Raw genomic sequence first — 23,853 nt, 5'->3', positions numbered from 1 at the left:
CTGACTACTGTGTTGACGGAATTAAGAATTCTGATGGCTCTGTTGAATACTTCACGAGCTTTTGTTACAAAGATCCTGTAGCAACACACAAGGAAGCCTGTGCAAACAGTAAATGCCTTAGGAAGTGTTGTAAACATGGATATTCAATGGACAAAAATTATTACAGTTGTTTGCCAGACCCCAATTCTACTTTCGTTCCTCCTACTGACACAGATATTTCTAATTACAATGTTGTAATCGGGTGGCCATTATGCACACCACCAACCAGAGTAGACGAAAAGATCAGCGTAGACAGGACTGGCAATCTTATTCTCAAAGACAGAGTGGTTAACACACCTGATTTCTGTGTGGATACATTCTTAGACAATGACGACCGACAACAGAGCGCCTTGGCGTGTCTGATGGAGACTTCTTTATGGTTAGGTGTGCGAGCATATCTTTTCCCCATCTGTAATGTTATCTCACTTGTCTTCCTGATGATTACAATCGTTAGTCATCTGTTGGTTCCTCGACTGCTGGCAAACGGAGGTCTGCACCAGCTGTGCCACGTGATAGCTCTTTCCATCGCCTACATCACCAGCTTCACGGTTCATGTGTTCAATAATCGGTTCACTGATGAAGCCTGTGTCGACATAGGTGAGATCCAGTTTACATTTGCACACTACATACAGTAAATACAAAATTAAATCTGCCTGTTGAAACGGGAGTGCAAACATTTCACCCAGTTTGCTGTTTTTTGCTGGTTTTGGTAACGTTAGTTTATTGTAATGCTGAGATAGTGCGACCTAGCTATTTAAAATTCAGCTGTGGAATTCAGGTTAAAGTCTGGTTGGCGTGGACAGTTTTCCATATGCTATGATCTGCAAATGCCAATTAGTACACAGTTAGTAATGTTCACAGAATTGAAATACTGGGTTGTCAAGTACAATGAACCAAATGTACTTTTTGCCTTTCAGCCATTGCTATGCAGTTTGGGTTCCTAACAACTTTCTTCTGGCTGAATGTGATGTGTTTCGAGATCTGGAGGAAGCTGAGGTAAGAGACTCGTCTGACTGGCCCTCAGGACTTATTTGAAAAATATCATTAGACATAGTCTGTAAATAAATGTTGAATATCCTTTATCTTGAATGTAACGAATGGTAAACCTACCCTTAACCTGAAGATGGATCAGCAACTCTGTGGTAGACATTAAAGGTGCCTCACACTGAGGGACCTGGTCCAACCTGAACGAGTTGTAAGGTAAACAGTATTCACAGGATTCCTCAGAGAAGGGGACTAAAATGATGTTGAGTGCAGAAATTATGTTTTCAGTTGTACCCGAATTTGTAGGGGTGTGGCTTTGTTTTTGGCCCATGATTATTATTAAAGAATTTTTTTATTCATTTATAACTGTGTCTTTTCAGGAGACTGAAAAATTACCGTCCAGTCAAGTCTTACTCTCATAAATACTACATGATGTATGGCTGGGGAATTCCCTTTTGTATATGGTAAGAATGCAGCCTTTCTCTGCTTGTCGTTATGATATGAAATAGTGTTATTGCTTTTTGAGATATTTTGTAAAAACTATTCGTTTTCAGCAAAGGTTTTCAAGTTTTTTGAAGTTCCTTTCAGTGAATTGTTTGAATATCGATGAATCTTGCATGATCACATTCCATTAATTTGCAATTGAGACATGCTTATCATATTCATTTACCTTTCAGTGTGATTACCATTGTGATGCAAAAATGTGCCCCTGATAACGTCTGGGGTGTGATTAAGCCATATATCGGTGTTTCACGATGCTGGTTCAGAGGTAAGACCAACATTGTTGTGGAGTCTAGTGCAGTATATCTTAAGAGTGAATAGCTGTAATCTAATTTCACATTTGCATTTTTCCTTACAGCAAATGCAAATAAAACCACTCTATTAACAAGAAACCCCAGTTTATCAGAAACTATTAATCAAGGATCTATAAGTTGCCTGTTAATACAGTCAGATCCATTCTTAAAACATTAACTTATCACGTCTTGTTCAGTCAGCGGTACTGAAGCTTTGGCCAAACATGAACACCCTATATGCTGTATATAAATTTTAATTAATCTCTCATTTTGTTTGTCTATCAGTCATCAATGCCTCCTTCTTGCAGAGGATATTGCCCTCCTGATCTACTTCTACGGGCCCATAGCCGTGTTGTTTCTCTGCAATTCGGTATTCCTCGTCCTCACGTACATTAACTACAAAATAATGCTTCGCAACTACAAAGAAACCACCAATGACTTGAAGAAATTGGGGACTGGCGTCATCAGTGACCAACGCAACATGTCCTCCAGTATGCCCTCACGGCAGATCACTGACCACGTCCACGAGTAAGAAATGAATCAGTTTTGTGTTTTATAAATGTTTCACTTGCAGGGTGTTTTAGAATTCTTTACTGTCAAAGATTATTAGAACTGTGTCCCTTACATAGCATGTTTATTCATATAAGCAAAATAATTTTGTTTTCAACATTAAGCCTCTCTTGTTTGGTACCGTCCCTGTTTCTTGGGGGATCATATAATTTAAACGAAAGACCTAAACATTTTCTTAACACTTTGATAGCATAACTAAAATGTCGAGTTGATCTTAGATTAAACATTAAAAGTTGATGCAATACAATGTTGTGAAAAAAGTATACATTGGTTTAACCAGACCACTGAGCTGATTAACAGCTCTCCTAGGGCTGGCTCGAAGGATTAGATTTTTTTTATTTACGTTGCTGGGAACCAGTTGGTTATTTGGCAACGGGACATACACCTTATTGTGGGATCTGAACCCCATTATATCGAGGAATGGAGTTCTAATCATCAGAAATACATTCTTCTGAGTCTGCGCTGGCTGCAGCTGAAGAAATTTATAATGACCTAAAATCATTGATAAAGTCTTTGTAGTCCTGCTTGATGTATGACAAAGAAACATTAGAATGAATAAAAGTTCTGCAAACATCAAAAGATTCGTAATTACTTAAATCTTATTCTTTTTCAGTTTTAACCAAAAGCTGAAAATCTTTATCCTTATGGCTACATGCTGGGTTACTGAAGTGCTGTCTTGGAAAATACCTCCTCTGGAACTCTGGTAAGTCCTAGTAATTTCCTTTAATTTATTGCATGAAAGATACTGCTCACCTACATGATTCCTGTGAAATAATGGAGCGAGAACGATACAACTTTCATAAGATGTAAAACTTCAAATGTCGTTAAGGATTTTGGATGAGAAATTATCATGTGTCGCAGCTAGAAAATTAATGTTTTGACGTGCGAGAGATGATATCAGTTCACTGCACTTCTGCCAGAACTTTATGACTCACTGACTATCAGTGCGAACTGGGACTCAGACAAGGAATTGTCACTCTTTTTAAGGTGTGTCCACACGGTCGAACAATGCCCAACGAACAGACATTATTACCATATCACAGGCGAAGCAGGATGACGCCATAATTGCTGAAACGATGGAAGTAGATCTGGCAACAAACAGTGGTACCAGATGAGGCTGTATACCACTGTTTTTTACTCTGCTCACAAGACGAAGACCGGCAGACAATTGTTAAGTGGTAACAACGTTTGTCCGTCAAACATTGTTCGACAGTGTGGACGCACCTTTACAGAGTGCTGTAACTCTCTTGAAATGTTTTAAGGAATTTGGCTAAAGTGAAGTTGCTATTAAGCGTACATAAAGGAAATATTGTGATAATATTACTTGAGTATATTAGCTGTTGACTACTAGGGGTTATGAATTCACTGGCGTGGTGGAGAGAAAAAAATAATTTCAGTCTAAAGCTTTTGTATGAAGTAATGCCATGGAAGGAGTGGTATAATTATTCACATTAGGTTGAACTCAATAATCGGTTTTAAACTCTTATAAAACACGAAGTTGCTGGTTTGTATTCCTTCTAACAAATTGTGCCTAACCAAGTATATCGGTGAACTGCATTTTTTTCAAACAGCTCTCCTCTGGTGGCAGTAAAGGGGTGTTAAGACGTCTTAGTGTCGTTAATAGTCAAGTACAAAACGCGAAAATAGATGAATTAGTGCAGATGTCATCTCAAACCACGATTTGCCAACAGAAGCATTTGTAGATCTAATTGTCAGCCATTTATGTCACGACACGCGAGAACTTCCAAGTTAATCAAAAGTAGTCGCAGGAAATAAGAGAGTATCAAAACTGTTAACTTGAACCTGATGCAATTCTGAGAGTTCTTAGGTTAACGTTTTCTGCAAAAGATAATTGACTTCGAAGTAGTAGTTAGGATGATTTATGCTGGAGTTCACACTATTCCTGGCAAAAACATCGATTAATTTTACAACACGCAATAGTAAACTTCAGTTACGTTTTCATTGTACTGCATTGCCTTAAGAAAGACCTGCCCTGTACACTAAGTCTTCTGAATTTCACATCAAAGCTCATGCATTTTCGTTGACGTCTTTGGTCCTTCTCTTTCAAAATCATATCAGCGTTATCAGAATAGCGGCAGTTCCTGATGAATATGAATGATGATTTCGAGTATCTTCAGTTCTCATTCCAAATTCTTATAATTTGCTTTGAAAAGACGCGAGTTTAACTGAAAGTATTTGATTTAACGTTCTTTTCTGTTTAAGAAGTATCAGATTTCGGTTCCTAAATAACTCGCTCTCTTATTTTTCCAGTTTGTTCCCCGGTTACTCTAAAGGCCTGTCCACATGGTCGAGCTTTGTTTGATGAACTCTGTTCAATGTGACGTCAGAAGCGGAGAAACAATGGTTAAGGTTCTGACTTTTCCTGCATCTGACGTCACATCAAACATAGTTCGTCAGGCAAAGCACGAGAGTGTAGACGGGACTTTAATCTAACTCGGGCTCATTTATGGTATTACATGTATTGTTTTTGTTCAAGTGGTTGTAAGAGATTTCTCAAGTGGTAATATGGACTTTCCTTTCGATTCATGAAAGAGCAAAGGTTCATTTAATGAATAATGATGCTATACAAAGACATGTTTGATTCGTTTGCTCAATTATTTATTCCCAGCTATATTTCTTATGTCAGTTTAGGTCGGCCCACCTCGCCCCTGAAGCGGGTTCATTTTGAAACAAGATTCAAGTGTACTGTCATGGCTTAACTCTTGATCCTTGTCTTTCCAGGGCTTTAACTGACACCCTCAATTCCCTGCAAGGCTTCTTCCTCTTCATCATCTTACTGTCAAACAGCAACAAACGCAAACACCTGGAGGAGAAGTACCCAAGGCTGTTCTCGTGGATAAGGAAATCAATCAAATTCCCTACTTTTGTGAAGAGATGGCTGCAGAACAGTGTCAAATTGTCATTCTCACCGGTCAGCTCACTTACGTCAAGTATCAGCCGGCAGCTATCCAATTCAACAGTACTCAGTACGCTGACCTCCTCTATCAAAACGCCTGCGCCCTCGTCAACATCATTCAAGTTGAGCTCATCATCTCCATCTTCTGAGGTCCAGAGTTCTGTGTCCTTGGATGACCCTGAGAAAGGAGTTATAGTCCTCTCTCATTCTTCCCTCCAGCCTTCGGACAGCGATCAGGGCCTTGCCGCAGATCCATCCCCTCCGAGCTCCAAGACTCCAGAGGTACTGCCGAATTCACCCTGCTAATAGATGCCACCAATAAAAGAAAGAAAGACAAATAGGCAGCTGAAATTTCCTTTGGCATTAAGGAATGCTTTCGTCTCCGTCCTTTGGTGGTCATTAGTTCCAGGACGCCGGTTCTGCAGTCAGTAAAAAAAGTAGAAAAGTACATGACAATCTCTCAAAGCAGAGGGCAGACATTTGTTTAAAGAATGTTTGGCGTTTCTTTTTCTTGCCTAAATTATGTACCAGTACTTCCTTGATGAATCCAGGACTGTGAAAAATCTCCAAGGAAGTGAAATTAAAGTACAAATTTCTATAAAATAGGTTAAGGCTGTTGTGTATGTATGTGTACAAAACGTATGATTCTGTATGCTGTGAATAAGTTTTGCAACTGTATTGTGTCTAGCCTTATGTTTAACCTTTGACACTCATGGGACTGAGGAATCTACTGTGATTTTATACTATAATATTACTTTTAAATATGTCCCAGTTGGTGCTTGAGTGACCGGGTTTATATTGCGAGTGGATGTATCTTGCCTTGTGCTACAAAAAGCCCAGAATTCAACATTTCCTGAAATGAAAGACTTAGTTGTGTCTTAGCCATCACCTTCTCTGTGAGCAACAAGTTTTTGCCTGGCGTAATTATTGTCGTACTCTTGGTAGCTAATGCTAGACCCCTATAAAGCTTTTCAGATTGTATCAATTCTGAGTATGTCCTTATATCGACTGCACATTTTTAAGCCAATGCATATCCAACCTTCCTTTTGCTTTTAGTGTTTCTAAATTTCATTCCTAGCAGTGTGAAATATTCACTCTGCTAGTCTGAGAGTGCAAAGGTCTACTCCTATGCACCTGGTTCTCGGAAGGAGTGTAATACTAAATCTATTTCTCAAGTTATCTTGATACAAAATTATTATTTTTATAAACCATACCAACATATTACACCCCTACTGTACAGATATTAATATCTCTTGTTTCCTTTTGTACTGCAGCTGCCCATGTGTGCATGGAGGTTAATGTAAGAATTTTATTGTTTACTCATTCGCTTGCTGGCAAATGTGGATGTATTTTATATATAAAAGTTTTTGGTGTTTTATGAATGTTATGTAAATATAAAAATGACCAACATCAATTGTCGTTTTTACTGCAATAGACACCTTAACTCTAATATTATACTCATTTATATTAACATATTCAAATGTGAAAAACAATTAAGAACTGGTTCCACTTGTAAGCCCTGGTGGACGTCCGTCCCGTGTAGCCTTGATTTGATAGTCATCCTGTTTATATATATAATTAAGCGCCTTTGGATCAAGATAGATGTGCCTTTCTAGAGACAGAAAATCCACAGGAAAACCGCAAAACGAACTTGTCAAGAGCCACAGGTCACCATCTGCAACCAGAGACCGATTTCTTCAAACTTGTCCTCAGAGCAAATTACTGTGATTGAAGTTTGTCCCCGCTGGTACTTTGGGTGTGGGTAGTGCCGTCAGTGCACCTCAATCAGTGCAATGTAGGCATTACTTAAGGTTCTTTGCAGCGTCCCTTCGACCCCTAGCTGCAACTACTTTCATTCCTTTTGCTGTACTTCTTCTTCTATCATACTGTCCACCCTCTCCTAACAATTGATTCATAGTGCAACTGCTTCGAGGTTTCCCTCCTGTAGCACCTTTCAAACCTTTTACTGTCAATTTCTGTTTCAGCGCTGAATGGCTTTAGTTACCCCAGTGCTTGGCATAACGCCAGTAATCTATATATATTTAAGTAAATATAAACACAATGAGATTATTTTCAAGAAGATTGTATGATCAGTTTTTAAGACATGGAGTTCCGCTCTTGTCAGGGAAGGTATCGGTCTACGGTTCGGGAATATGAGTCTATAAAACTGAACCGAGAAATAACATCACAAGCATCTCGGCCTTAAACTTGGCTCGTGGGTGCCTGATTGAGGGCATTCCTCGTTGCCTTCCTTTTCATTTAAATTCAAGCCAACTTTGCTCTTTTGTATTTAGAGTTGACGTAACCCTTGCTGCATCATGTAATTCCATTTGCTTGATCAGTCTCTGCAACAACAGGTCAACAGCGCCTCAGTGGTGTGATCGGTATGGTCTTGGCCTGCCACATCGTGGCCGCGAGTTCGATTCCCCGGCATTCCACTGAGGTGTGAGAGATGTGTATATTCCATTGAAGTGTGAGAGATGTGTATATTCCATTGAAGTGTGAGAGATGTGTATTTCTGGTGATAGAAGTTCACTCTTGGCATGGTTCGGAAGTCACTTAAAGCCGTTGGTCCCGTTGCTGAATAACCGCTGGTTCCATGCAACGTAACAACACCATTAAAACAAACAAAAACAACAGGTCTATAGATTTAGACCTTAGGTTGGTGGCTACTTTGTTTAGAGATTAATAGTGATAAGGCTAACAGACTTTACGGTACTGCTGGACAGAATGTCTCTATTGCGTCCCAACAAGAAGCTAATGAAAACTGCTGAATTAGAACTCATGTAAGATGGCCAAGTAGGGTTAGTCTAAACTGCTTTTTAAACCATTTTTTGCCTTAAGTGTTAAAGATTCCTCACTTTCATAATTAGAAACGGAATTTAATATATTCATTCAGTTTAAGCAACCATGGAATTTAAAGTAGCTCTTGAGCCTTACGCAAATATTTTAGATTTGATATTGTAATTCCTTAACGACTGCCGGAGAGTCCATTAATTAAAGTGGAAAAAACGGCTTTATTTTGTTTTTCAACTGGATTCAACAGGAAATTAGGTCTACTCATTAGAATAGAAAATCTGCTCTGATCTGCTCACTGCTAATGAATGACCCAGAATTTCCCTAATTCGAGATTGCCGACGCTACGGCAACCGATGCCGAAATTACCTTATCATCCAGACTATTAGAGGTATAAATCCGTATATTTTTCAGGTCAAGGAATTCATTCAACACGGTAATATTTGACTGTGTGTGACCTATTTTCAGATAATTGCAACCATCCTCTAAATTTCTTGGTAAATAACAATTAACTAATGATTTTACTTTTGATTTATTTAAACCTACAGCATGTTTTCACGTATGTCATTTGTCATGTTTCTAAGGTTGACCGTGTTTGAATTTCATTTCATTTGTACAGGTTGCATGTGCATGGAATAACTGCATGATTGTAGTATGGATCAATGAAGTAAAGACTGAACAGATATGGCTTGTGTCATCTGTAGAAAAGCAATTAATTTATACAAGTCCAAAGAGCATGTCAACTGGCAGACAAAGGGTGTGCTGGTACTAACAGAGCAGAAAAAGAGAGAAACTTGTATGTTCCAGATGTGGTCTTTAACAAAAGTCATGATATCCTTGTGCACAAGGATATCATGTGCACAAAGTCTGCAGGCACACAAATCCCAAAACCATCAAGTCTACCAAAAAGCGCAATTCTTCTGAAGTGGGTAGGGCAAACCTGAGATCAGAGGAGAAAAATGTCTTTAATTACCCACTGCTCCTTCTGTGGAATGCTTGTTGAAATGTCACTAGCAAAGAAAAACCCCTACCAAAGACTGCTACAGATACAGCCATGTTGTGACTTTAGCATTCCAAAAGAATATCATTTGTCACTGTCACATCAGGGAGGATGATCGGGCCTGGAAAGTCAAGTCTCGTCTTTCTACGATAAATTATCTACCAGCTGGGGAGGCTCTATAATATTACACGTGCAAGGATCTGTTCATGAAGGGAAAGGCTCCTCTAGTATTTGCATCTGACGAGTACAAATCTTTTGGTCGACCTAGAAGCACATCCAAAGCTGATGCTGCTCAATATGCAATTGATTTTCTGGAAAACAACGACGATGAGACCATCACACAGCAAGATTTGCACCAAATTATGATGAGAGAGAGAGAGGCATGACTGAGGTGGAAGTGTACACCCCCAAGCAACTGAAGCAAGAGCTGGAGAACCACTATGGTGCAAGGGTATCAACTACCACCATCAGAAATTGTCCCAATATCATTACTCTAAAGTCCAATGTTAAAACTATTATCCAAGAAGCACATGACATAGCAAGTGAACTGAAGGAACTCTCTGATATGGTCAGACTTATTGAAACAGTTGGGGAATTCATAAGAACGGAGATAAAGTCCATGGAACTTCATAATGAGTAGTACTCAACTTCAGAAGAAATGTGTTCTGTTGATTCAAATGTTGCATACTACCCTTATTCATTGCAACTGCTCCTAAGCAGCGTTATCAAGAGCAGAAATGCAAAGTAGCATGTGGCCTCAAATGGTCAGGCTGTCATGCAATCCTCATGTCCTAGCTCATTTCTCCCACCCCTGCAAGTTGGTCTCAGTGTAACAACACTCAAACACAAGTATGGTCATCGTGATCTGGTTGACATAGTCAGAAAACGTGGCTTCTGCTCTTCATACACAGAAGCAAACAAGTATAGATGTAATGCTGCAGCAGTGGAAGGTGTTGATTTCCCAGAAGAAATTGCAGGCTCTTTCCTCTAGTACCAATCAGACAATGTTGACCACGACTCCAGAACCTTCCTGTAGAAAGTGCCAAATCAGTTGGTTACACCATATTGAAATGTATGCCAGGCAAATTGGTAGCAGAGCACAAGTTCTGCAAGAGAGATCAGGTTACCACACTTGCTGCCTCAACTTGCTTTGCAGTTGGAGGAGCATACCTGGAGATTGACTCAAACCCATTTGTTGTGGCAGGACCGGGACTTTTGACAAAGAAGCCTTGTTTACATATGAGTTATCAGCTTATCTCACAGCTCTGTTTGATACCAGACTCCTAATGTGTCTTCCAGACATGGCCATACTCCAGACAGGTCTTGTGAAGAAGGTACCATCCTGTGTAGTAAATCAATGTCTAAGTGATGTGGTGTGCGTCCTTGATGGTGGTGCACTCTTACAACGATTGCCATGGCCTAGCCAGACGACATATGCCACTCTGTCCAGTTTGTATATGTGGTATATACTTTATCACTACAGACATGCTGTTGTCATATTTGATGGCTATGGAAGAGGTCCCTCTAAAAAGGATGAAGCACACCAGAGAAATGCCAGCTCAAACATCGGAGCAGACGTTATCTTTAAGGCAGAAATGCAGCTGACCATGAAAAAGAAGACTTTCCTTGCAAACACCAGGAACAAACAAAATTTTCTGTACTTCATTGGTAATGAGCTGAAAATAGCTGGAGTTGAAGTCAAATACAGTGCTGGTGATGTCAACTACGACATTGTGTCAACAGCATGTGCTATGGCCAAAAGGAGATCAGTGGTAGTTATAGGGGATGACACCGACCTGCTGGTCCTGCTCCTGCACCATCTAAGTCCTAGACATCATGATATCTTCTTGCAGACAGCCAGCAAAATCCTCAACATCTGGAACCTGCAAGATCATCTGACTCCTGACCTTACTGTATCATGGCTCTTCCTACATGCAATCACAGTGTGTGATACAACATCAAGGTGATACGGCATAGGAAAGGTCATAGCAGTGAGCAAATACCATCAGCTCAAGGATCATGCCTAATTATTCATGAAGGCAAATCAATGTCATGATGATTACAACAAGAATGGGCAAGCTGTTCTAGAAATCTTATGCAACTGCAAGCCTGGAAATAGCCTTGACTTTGAAAGAACCGCTAGGTTCAGTAGCAAAGTGGCGTCCAGGTCGATTTATCTACCACCTGAATCCCTTCCATCCACCTGTGATGCAGCCAAGTACCACAGTTACAGAGTGAACCACCAGGTACAGACATGGCAAGACAATCATCATGATCTAATAAAGTGTGGTTGCTTTATCCCCAAAGACCAGAATTTAGAGAAATTCAAGCCAATGAAGATGACCCTCCAGCATCTTTGTTGAGACTAGTCAAATACAACCCTCATAGCAAGTGTGACAAAAATACTTGTTCCTGTCACAAAAATGGACTGTTGTGTACCCTAGCTTGTGATCACTGCAAAGGAATTACCTGCACTGATGCTGAAGTAAACAATGAAGCAGAGCCATGGATGATTTGACTTCCTAGATATCAAATTTGGGAATGCAATTAAGGAATCTTGTCACATTCAACCTTTAATATCTCCTCAATCTTATTGAAAATGCTTTAGATGAATTCCCTGGCCCCCAAAACATAGGATTACATACCTTTCTTGCATTTATAGCACTTGTAGTTAGGAAGATGTTTACTCATTTTTTGGTATCGAATATTGGTGATGGCGGCCATCTTCGATTAGGGCCAATTTAGGGCATTAGGAGTGAGCAGATCAGGGTAGATTTTTTATTGTGGCTATTAAACCTAATTTACTGTCAAAATCAGTTGAGAAACAAAATAAAGCAATTTGATGCCTAGAACGTTGGAAGATAGAGTATCAAGTGGATGGATAATTTGTAGGCGTCTATAATTCATGTGACGAGCTCATGCTACTGTTTTGTATTTTTCTTTCACTAAGCCAGGAAATCTTCTTCTTTCCCACTGTTATCCCTACATTAAGAGGACGGTTGCCTGATGCGCCTTCTCGACTGCATTCTATCACAGGCATCATCCTCCAACAACATCAGGCAGAGTTTATTATTTGGCAAAAGGGGTTTTTACGACTGCATACCCTTGCTGTCATCAACCACAGTTATTGGAAGTGGGCCTAGCCTTTTACTAGAAAGTGTGACTGCAAGGCAGTACTTTCCACAGTTATTGGCAGTGGGCCTAGCCTTTGACTAAAAAGTAAGACTGCAAGGCAGCAGTTTCCACAGTTGTTGGCAGTGGGCCTAGCCTTTGACTAAAAAGTAAGACTGCAAGGCAGCAGTTTCCACAGTTATTGGCAGTGGGCTTAGCCTTTTACTAAAATGTAAGACTGCAAGGCAGCAATTTCCACGATTATTGGCAGTAGGCCAAGCCTTTTACTAAAGAGAAGACTGCAAGGCAGCAGTTTCCACAGTTATTGGCGGTAGCCTTTGACTAAAGAGTAAGACTGCAAGGCAGCAGATTCCACAGTTATTGGCGGTGGACCTAGCCTTTTGCTAAAAAGTAAGACTGCAAGGCAGCAGTTTCCACAGTTACTGACAGTTGGCCTAGCCTTTGAATAAAAAGAAAGACTGCAAGGCAGCAGTTTCCACAGTTATTGGCAGTGGGCCTAGCCTTTTACTAAAACGTAAGACTGCAAGGCAGCAATTTCCACGAATATTGACAGTAGGCCTAACCTTTGACTAAAAAGTAAGGTTGCAAGGCAGCAGCTGTCCTTTTATTCGCCTTTTTACCACACGCAGGACCTAGTGGTAGTATTCCTACGCCCCTACCACAGGCTTTAACTAAGCCAGGTAATCCTACCATTCAACTGAGTGCTTGAAAAGTTATTCTAGAAACAGAAATATTTGTTAACAAATTTAGTATTTTACTTGTTGTTGTTTTATTTAGAATCATTCGTTTATGAGGGCACAGATATAGCTGTAAGTCTTGTGTGGGGTTTATAACCTGGTTATAAGCGCCTCAGTGGCGTGGTTGGTATGGTGTTGACGTCCCACCTCGGTGGTCGCGAGTTCGATTCTCGGCCATTCCATTGAGGAGTGAGAGATGTGAATTTCTGGTGATAGAAGTTCACTCTCGACGTGGTTCGGAAGTCACGTAAAGCCGTTGGTCCCGTTGCTGAATAACCACTGGTTCCATGCAACGTACAAACACCATACAAACAAACATTAACCTGGCTATGATATTGACACTCAATCCGCATTGCATCAAGGAGTTGTCAAGGTAGGCTTTTGCAATTTATTTGTCAGTTATTTGATGTGGATTCCTAACGGTCTGTAACGTGGCCTCTATCTCTGAGCAATTGCTATAATTGTTCAAAGATAAGAGTCAAGATACTTTTCATGAAACCCTTAAGACTCATACAGCAGCGTATAGTGGTTAATGTATAATTTTTTTTTTTTTTTGCTATTCGTAGAATCGTGTCCATAAGTTTTCCTTTTATGCTATCAAAGCATTTACTTTACTATTAAAAGTAACACTTGCGCTGAACAAATCAAGTGTTTGTACGTACATCTTCTAAATACATAATTTTTTGAAGGATCTATCTCATGTCAGGACTGAGGATGAAAAAATGGAGCAGCCATACTTCTCTCTCTCACTCCCTCTACATACATACATACATACATACATACATACATACATACATACATACATATATATATATATATATTGTTACGAAGTGCCAAGTATCTGGTTACCATTCATTAACTGTTACCTCACAAAAGCCAGACACCTGAACCCTCATCACAGGTATTAAACGACTGAATACTTTAAAGGCAACAGTGATCCCTTAACAACTTACCAGTGTTGCAGAAAATCAGACTAAGCTTATCAAAACAGGTGTGAGGTAATCTTGTAAGTAATTAAATTAATCAAAGGGCATCACTCCATTAACAACTTTAAAAGTCTATGTATTTCCCTGATTTCAGAAGTCTAAGTACTTCCCTGGTTCTAAGTCACTTCAAGTAAATTGAAGGAAAGCAAATCAATTACCACTCTATGTTTCTACCTATTATCAATATAATCAAATGAAAATATACTGGTTAGAAATGAAATACTTATAAAAATTTTAAATACAAAAATTTATTATTAAACTCAAAATTTATAAGTGAAATTCACAATATCAGGGAAAATTACTGTTACTTGAAAACAAAGTAAAGTTTAATTAATTCTTGAATTAAATTAAGTAAAATTAAAACAAAATTAATTTATCACAAAATTCAAGAAAATTAATTAAATTGAAATTCAAAAGTGTTAGGCAATAATTGAAAATTTGAAATTAATTCACAAGTGCTAAACAACAATAAAATTTGAAAAGAATTCTAAGTAAATGCAAATTAATTCACAAGTGTTAAATTTAATTACATGTGCAACGACTAATTAATGAAAATAACTAAGTCAATTAAATTGTGAATGCAAATGAAAATACAGAAAAATGTGGACAGTATCAAAATAAAAAGGCACACTTCAACAAGAAAATTAAAAAATGCACAAAATGAAACAAACACAAAACACAAAAATTTGCAATGTGTAAAAGTGTAAATCTTTTCACTCAAAACATTGTAACCATCAGTTTTTACCAAACCTTCATAACCATCTGTTATTAGTTAACCACTGTTCCTATCCGTTATTAGTTTCTTACCAAACCATCATAACCATTAGATATTAATTATTAGTTAACCACTGTTCCTATCAGTTATTAGTTAACCACTGTTCCTATCCGTTATTAGTTATTAGTTGCAACTAATAAAAATATAACACACTTTACCTTGGTATACCAACTTCTTTCTTTGCTGCAGTCTTGTTTCACTTTACCAAAAACCAGGCGCCGTTACGAAACAATGTTTGTTCAGATTCCAGAAAAACACCATAATCTCAATGATGTCGAGAGAGAGAGAGAGAGAGAGAGAGAGAGAGAGAGAGAGAGAGAGAGATCTGAACGCCTCGCGGTTCTAAGACATAATGAATCTCTCTTCCTTACGGAAACTGGACAGGGCAAATGACACAAAACATTTTTGGGCAATAACTCTTCCAGAAGCTTCGAAATCTTACGCAACTTTTTATACAAAATGTGTAATCTGCACGTGGTACTCGGCAAAGACATACACATATGAGACCAGTCTGTTAAAAAAAAAAAAAGACATGTACTCTACTCGATTGACACGGAGGCTGAGCGATAATTATGATTTGTAACCGAGATGATAGTCAGAGTTGAATTAGCCATCATCATTGGCAGAAGCGATCAAGCCATCGTCATTGGCAGACCTGTACAATCCTATCTGATATTCATCATGTAATCTCAGAAGAATAGATGTATTTTTTTATACTTCGTGTTTTCTACTAGAAACCTCACAACAGAAAGAAGATATCATCATGAGTCGAAATATCTCCGTTGTCATAACCAAAGAAGATACCAAATTCGTAAGTTATCAACAAACCCCAAGACACTCCAATGAGTATGGAAGTGCATAACCAACCGACTTAGCGTAAGATTATCGCAAGTCTAACATAACCTCATAGGGCGCCTTATTATACAAGGCAACAGCCCTTTCATTAGTTAACTAACAAATCTTGTCCTATTCACCTGTAGCGGAAACACTATGACTTCCGAGCCGTATGGCTACGTGTTCATTTATTCTTGTTATTTTTATAAATGCTGAAATAGCTAGTATTACAACTATCGATGCGACCCTCTTGTAAATCAGTTCAACTTAGATTTCCCAACTGAGCGGTCATCCGACCAACCTTTCCTATACTCCAGTGATGGAGCTAAGAAATAAAGTTGTTAATACATTAACTCAGTACGTTTGAGTCATCTCCCTTATTCTGAAGAAGAACCAAAATCTACTAGATATCACTGAGACGAGAAGGGGAAAAAGAACCACAATGCTTGCATATAACCGTCGCAAGAAAAGACATACAAACTGTCGCTGGCCTATACCATTGTAAGAGGTGGACAGCGGACAGTAAGAAATGTAATATATTACATTTTGTATACAGATAAATTCCATATCTGTAAATAAACCCATGACCCAAGGGGTCATTGGCGAATTAGGAGTGTAATCTAAACGCCATAACAGGACGTGAAACTAGACCATACTATGCAATGCTTGCAGTAGCCTGGTTTGCATTTATCTGCATAAACATTTAGGATGACTTGTAAAGAGGTCATAACACCTTCCATGGGAAGCGGTTGACCTATTTACCTGTAGCGGAAACACATGACTTCCGAGCTGTATGGCTACGTTCATTTATTCTTGTTATTTTTATAAACGCTGAGATAGCTAGTGTTATGCTATCGATGTGACCCTCTTGTAAATCAGTTCAACTTAGATTTCCCAACTGAGCGGTCATCCGACCAACCTTTCCTATACTCCAGTGATGGAGCTAAGAAATAAAGTTGTTAATAAATTAACTCAGTACGTTTGAGTCATCTCCCTTATTCTGAAGAAGAACCAAAATCTACTAGATATCACTGAGACGAGAAGGGGAAAAAGAACCACAATGCTTGCGTATAATTGTCGCAAGAAAAGACATACAAACTGTCGCCATCCTATACCATTGTAAGAGGTGGACAGCGGACAGTAAGAAATGGTGGCAGCCCTAAATCTACAGTTACAAAGAAGTATCTACGTCTACCGATGCAATGGAATCATCGAGAATCAACTATAAATCAGAAGTAAGCTGAGGAAACAGGATCTTCAATCAACAGGCAACTGTAAACATCCTGCGAAGACGAAGAAATGTCCTTCATCGAGACGAATTCAAGCATCCAAATCAACGTTTAGTGAACGACTTTCATCACATATCTTCAAGAATCAAACCGGACATGAATGCAGCATCAGATCTTCAATGGGAAGTGAAACATTCATCAAATAAACAATGCACGACCAGAAGCCAAGGCAAAGAGATTGGGTCAAGCACAGAGCAACGCGAGAGAGAGAGAGAGGCTGTGACGTCATCACGAATACAACAGTCTTCCTGCAACGCGAGAGAGAGAGAGGCTGTGACGTCATCGTAACACAACAGTCTTCCTGCATATATACTAAAGCTAAGTACATCCTTTATCCATTCAGGTTTTATCAGTGAAGTGTTTTACATCACGAGTCGATCGTCCATTATTCCTGGGGTGAGTTATACGTAATCTTAATCTTCCTTCATTACAGGAATCAATCTTCAACTACGAATTCTCGCCTGCAGAATTTTTTTTTTTCTCTTTGTTGCTAATTCCTTTTTCTTCCAGAAGTTCTCCGGAAATATCTTTATCACATTATCTGTCTTTAATATAATCATTTTGGGGGACTTTCCTATAATCTGCAACACAGCTTTACTTCTTTATTTTATATTGCATATGCATTTACGCAGTGGACGTGTGTACTCATATAGATACTTTGATAGGATCGCAAGGAATTGTAGTGACAAGAAAAAAGCAAAAGTTAACATGGCAACCACTGTGGCTGGCTCTTCCGCACCCGGTAACCCCAATCCCGTGGTTACTCTAGTGAGTGCTAGGTCAGCAATAGTCCCTTTTCAAGGTCGGGTCAATGGGTTCCTGCCTCAAAACGTCGAGTCATGGATCTCATCAGTAGATGCTCATTTAAACGCAAAATGCATCACAGACCCATCTGTACAATTACAGGAAGCTAAAAGCTTCATAGACTTTGCTAAAGGAGATGCAAGCTCTTTCCAAGAGGTGGTTACATGGGACGATTTCAAAGTTAGGCTACGTGCTATATATGGCGGTGAAGAAGCCTTAGACGTAGGAACATCCTTAATCAAGCCTCTATGACTCAGCTTAATGTTGTAGAACGGGCGGCAGTAATTGCCGACCAGCTAAATGAATATCAAGATAACTTACGTAACTCCACTTGGGTTACAAGAACCAATATCGCCGTGAAAGATTTCATACGGCTAATATACTTGACTTGCATGACAGTTATGTTGCCTGAAGCTTTAGTACGGTGTTTTGACAAAAAGCTAACGCCCGACAGTACGGAACTAGATGTGTATAAACAGATCAAAAAGCACATGTCTAAGTGTACTGACCTCGATCCCTTGCTTACTCAGGTTTTTGCAAAAAATGAAAATAAGCCACAACAAGTAAACGTAGTTAATAATAATCAAGCTGCAGGGATGACTTGTTACAATTGCAAGCGCCCAGGACACATGATTTCAGACTGTAGGACGCGTTTTTGTTCAATTCATAACAGTTCCACTCATTCATAAAATCGTTGCTTCTCGTGAAATCAACAGCAGAATCCTAGAAACACGCAAACTGTTGCTAATGAAAACAAAAAGAAGAATCCTCAGTACTATAAGAAGAAGCAGGCGAACAGCAATGCTGTTCAACATCAGAAACAAACAAATCGTGCTTCAAGTAACTCTGTTCCCGGGCCGTCTAGCCAAAACTCGCAAGGTCAGGCAAATTTTCCGAGTGTGCAAAGCAAAGCAAATACCACATAGTCAACTCCAACGGGGGAGAGGATGATGTTGGGTCATTCATATCAACATCTTTTGTATCAAATAATCCATTTAATCATTTACCAGATCATTGTGAGACAATCGATTTTCCTATGAAACACACTGCCGAATCCAAAAAATCAGTGCAGGTTCCCGTAGATTTGCAACAAATTCACGCAATAATAAGCCAAAATGAATTACGCCCCACATTACATGCAGTAAATTTAGAGCACCGATCCTTCACATTATTTTTTTATTCTGGTAGTCCACGTAATATCATGGATTTGCGGACTCCCCACTTGCTGTTTTCGAACTTTCCTATAGAGAAGTCCGGAGTAAGGCTCTCGGGGATCGGAAATAATGAATTAAATGTGGTAGGAGTAACTCATGTTCAGTACAAGGTCGGTAAGCGCACGTTTACCGATACCTTTATCGTTGTACAAAACATTGATATGTATCCAGCTGTAATTATAGGATACCTGTCTATGGGCACTCAAAACATTACCTTAGCCCTTACCAAACACGGCGTGTATATCAAAGGAAAATTCTATAAGTCTTCTAACACCTTAAAATCAGTTTTGGATAAAAAGGAGACAACAAATAAAACAGTAACGTATGTTGAGGAACCAATCACTTGTCTCATGAATCAAGAAATAATACATGCGACCCAACAGAATTCTCACTCACCCGTAATATCAGCTTGCACGCAAACTCTCGAGCCGAACGTAACTTTGAATATATTAGTGCGTGTAAAGAAAACTTTGCCGGGATCTGAAATGTTAATCCTTTCCGACACTCTGAAAACTAACGGATTGTCCGTCACACAAGCTATATATACAGTCGGCTCACAACAACAATGTAACATTGAAGTCTGTAATAATTTGAATACCACTTTAGTAATTCACAAAAATCAACATATCTTGGATGTGGAAGTTTATAAACATCGCATTCTTACCATCGCTGAGATCAATCACGCTCAATCAGTTGCGGATGAATCCCTTTTGCAATCTATTAAAAGTAAAATCAATAAAGACATTCAAGAAGAGGAAATTCAGCAGAGATTTCTTGATCTTTTAATTAACTGAATATCATGATGTTTTTCCACTACTGAGGGATCCTTAGGAAAAACGGATGTCATAGAACACCAAATAAGGTTAAAAGACAAGCAGAAAGTTATCTATGTACCTTCATACAGACTCCCTATGAAATTCCAGAATGAGATAAATGATGAAGTAGGTAAAATGCTAGAAGAAGGAGTCACTAGGAAATCGAACAGCCCTTATAATTTTCCGTTAATAGTCGTACCGAAAAAAGATCAAACTTGGCGTATCTGCGTAGACTTCCGTCGCTTAAATGAGGAAACGATCCCTGATCGATTCCCAGTGCCATGTACTGACGATATTTTATCTTTGTTAGGTCAGAACAAATATTTTACCAGTTTGGACTTACTTAAAGGCTTTCACCAGATACCCATAGAAGAAGAGAGTATCCCATACACTGCCTTCAGCACAGCCAGGGGACATTATGAATTTTTGCGTATGCCTTTTGGTTTACGTTGTGCTCCCATAACATTTACTAGAATGATCAACATCGTGTTTGGAGACTTGTTAGGGGATATCCTACATGCCTATGTGGACGACCTTGTAATCTTTTCTAATACCTTAGAAGAACATCTACGTAAACTGGAGCTAGTGCTACAGAGACTAAGACAGCATAATTTAAGGGTAAAAATAAGTAAGTGTGAATTTTTCAAAACAGAACTAGTCTATTTAGGTTTTACGGTGTCTAGTCAAGGTCTTAAAGTAGTCCATGATAAGGTGTCGGCTATCCGTAACTTTCCGATACCTACTAACGTCAAGGGAATACAGCAATTTCTGGGGTGTAGTGGGTATTACAGGAGGTTTATACGCAACTACTCAATAATAGCCGCTCCCCTAACCGATCTTACGAAGAAGGGCGTAGATTTCATATGGTCTGAGAAGCATCAACAGGCATTTGATACCTTGAAAGATGAACTGTGTAGTTCTCCTATATTAAAATTTCCTGACTTCGGTAAGGAATTCTTTATTGCAACAGACGCCTCAGACCTAGGAGTAGGTGGGGTATTGCTTCAGCAATATGACAAACAGTTTTTCCCTATAGCTTTTTATTCACGTAAACTGAGACCTTCTGAAAGTAAATATGCAGTAATAGATAAGGAAGGGCTAGTTATTGTTAATTCACTAGTGCATTTTAAGTTCATAATATACGGTTATCCCGTCAAGGTTCTCACTGATCATAAGCCCCTAACCGACTTTTTTAAAGGCTTTAGTCACAGTCCCAAATGAACTCGGTTGCATATGATCATCCAAGACTTTGGCGCGAGGATCGGGTATTTACCTGGGAAAAGCAAATATCATTGCTGACGCATTATCACGCAACCCCACGTCATCTTGTACGGAGCCATTAGCTGAATTAATATATATATCAACATCCATGCCTATTGTTAAAACTGTATCTGAACAGGAAGATCTGGGCTGGAGCACTGAACTAATACAGACTGAACAAAGAAAAGATCAGCAATTAGAAAAAATCCTAAATGCTTTGAACGGAAATCCTAAGGAAAAGGAGTATATAAAGTATACGCAGCAGAATTATATAATCAAAGATAATATTCTGTGTAGATCCGTGACAAGGAAAACCCGCAACACACCACAGGTGACTAACGACCAGGTAGTAGTACTAATCTCACTTATACCCACTGTCTTAAATTGGTTGCATGCAAATCCATTGCATGACCACCCGGGGTTCTCCATCATGTCACAGAAAGCCAAATCATTATTTTATTGACATACGATGCTTACAGATATAAAAAAGCACATAGCTAATTGTCGTACTTGTCAGGAAAACAAAGGGCACACGAAGACACCTGTCAGCTTAGGGGCTTATCCTGTGTGCCCAATCAACTCTTTGAAAGAGTACACTTAGATTTATTAACAGGGTTTTACGAGTCAGACAGAGGAAATAAGCACCTCTTAGTAATCATAGATGCGAATTCCACACATGATAATCTCTGACTCGGGTGGAGAATACAATAATCATTTCCTTAACTCGTTGTGTGAATTCCTTTGCATAAAGAAAATCAATACCATGATCTACCACCCAGAGTCGAATGGGCTAGTGGAAAGAGCAAATAGAAAGGTTTTAAACATATTAAGAGTTACACTCGGGGGATTGGACCCCAACTGGGATATTGCTATACCTGCGGTACTAAGCACTCTTAATCACTCATATCATGTATCTATTAAAATGTCGCCGCACGAGGCACTGTACGGTACCCCAGCTTGAATGCCTTTCCATGTATTTATGCCTACAAACAATTTATCAAATCCTCTAAAGGATGTTATGGATGCAAGCATAAGTCGATATAATATACTTCGTAAGAATCTAGAAGAATCACAAATCATAATGAAAAGAAATCATGATAAAATAGCTAAGCCAACTAAAACATATACCGTGGGTGATAAGGTATACATACAAGTATATGTACGCAAGGGACTCAACTGACACCTAAGTTTGAAGGCCCGTTTAACATTTTAGAAATATTAACGGCCAATAGATTTAGAGTTCAAAACGTATCCCAACCCACTGATAAGAGAATCGTACCATTGGCTCACATCAGAAATTAAAAGAAGGGTAGAAGGAAGTGAGGGAAATTTTTGTATCTATGAAACTTGTATAATAACTTATATATGTATATAATATTTGTATATAAACATTTTTCTTTAACATGAGTAATTACATATATTTTACTCATTGCAGGTTTCCAAAATGAAGCTTTTATTGTTAGGAGTGGTACTGTTCGTTCAGACATCTTTGTCGTGTGGGAAGAGCGCTAAACAAAAAATATAGATTTTACACATGGCACCATTATTGAAAGAACAGAAGACGATTTCATTACAGTAAGCAATATAGTTATAGAAGTAGATATGCAAGCGATTTTCCTACCGGAGGATGACGTCATTAACCTAAAAAGCGACCTGTCGAGGTTCGCTGTTTCGTTGAATGAAATGCACCAACGTCATTTTCCTGTTAATCCAGAGAGTTCGCTAGCACAAACATGACTTGCAAAACAAAACTGCTGAGGCAGAAGGTCTGGCTCGAGATCTGCTGATGTGGACTGTGCAACACAATAGCCTAGAACGACGCAACCCGTTTATCTTTGCTACACTAAACATCTTTGGATCTGTTGCAAGTTTAGGCTTAGGAATTTCAAATTGTTTTAAAATTAATGATCAGAATAAGAGAATTGAGTTTTTGCAACGTGAAAACGAACTAGTTTTGTCAGAACTGCGTAAACAATTATCATCAATTAATCAAATAATGAGTTTGGTGAACGAACATTCTAGTAATATCGATCAGATTATGGAAGTGCAACACTTGCTGGCAACGTTAGCGTATTATAGTTCGAAAATAGATCATATCCGTACCAAAATTTCACATTTTATTGAGAAATCAAAAGACTATGAGGAAGCTATTACGCTAGCAACAAGGGGTGTTTTATCACCACATCTTTTGCCTATTAAAGATCTGACTTTAACTTTGGAGAACGGACAGGAGAAACTGGGTTATGTTCCTTTGTTAGACGCCCATAAGATAGAATTTTATTATAGTTTAATATCAGTAAGCATTGAAAATTATAGGATCATGATTACAATTCCCTTTGATTCTTCTGATGCCTGGCAGGCATACAAAATCGCACCGTTCCCAACTTCCATGACGAATAACTCAAATCCAGTAATATCCAATTTGACGGGACACGTATTGATTTCCCCTGATAAGGAAACATATACAGTCATTAAGGACTTAGATAAATTCACTCACTGTTCAGATGCCATGAATAATAAAGTTTGTACAGCTGACTCCTTTGAATTCCATCATATATCAATGGATTCATGCGAGTTAGGTATAGTGCTAAACGGTTCTCTCTCCCATACACACGAAAGTTGTCTGAAAAAACTTTATCCTTTTGACGATAATAAGTTCAATTACAGGCTGAACAACGGCTTGTGGATGCAATACGACAAGGAAGGCTTTCAAGTCTCGTGCCCGGACGGGTCAACGGCCCACTCCCAGATCTTCGTTGCAGCTGACGGTTGCATCGGGACGTCCACGAACTACACGGTCCGAGGAGTTAACACTATCATCAGGGAACGGGCCTATTTCGCGAATTTCACATGGACCAGCACAGTCATCCCATCCTTACCTCTCCCATACAACGCGAAGGTGGCTCA

General features: G+C 39.0%; 1 protein-coding gene across 1 annotated transcript in view; it reads left to right on the top strand.

The window, feature by feature from the left end:
• The window catches only part of LOC135220003 (probable G-protein coupled receptor Mth-like 1), a 10,425-nt gene extending 3,707 nt beyond the window's left edge, over positions 1–6,718 (top strand). The window contains exons 2-8 of the mRNA XM_064257287.1: positions 1–636; positions 957–1,035; positions 1,404–1,487; positions 1,701–1,792; positions 2,126–2,345; positions 3,001–3,090; positions 5,130–6,718. The exon at positions 1–636 is cut by the window's left edge and continues 517 nt beyond it. Of these exons, the coding sequence (XP_064113357.1) occupies positions 1–636; positions 957–1,035; positions 1,404–1,487; positions 1,701–1,792; positions 2,126–2,345; positions 3,001–3,090; positions 5,130–5,610 (1,682 nt within the window). The 3' untranslated portion in view covers positions 5,611–6,718. The remainder of the gene's footprint in view (positions 637–956; positions 1,036–1,403; positions 1,488–1,700; positions 1,793–2,125; positions 2,346–3,000; positions 3,091–5,129) is intronic.
• The last annotated feature ends 17,135 nt before the right edge of the window (positions 6,719–23,853 follow it).

This window comes from Macrobrachium nipponense, chromosome 1, assembly GCF_015104395.2.
Source record: "Macrobrachium nipponense isolate FS-2020 chromosome 1, ASM1510439v2, whole genome shotgun sequence".
Classification (NCBI taxonomy): Eukaryota; Metazoa; Arthropoda; class Malacostraca; order Decapoda; family Palaemonidae; genus Macrobrachium; species Macrobrachium nipponense.
The sequence above is the reverse complement of the archived record's forward strand: the minus strand, read 5'-3'. Positions and strand labels throughout refer to the sequence as shown.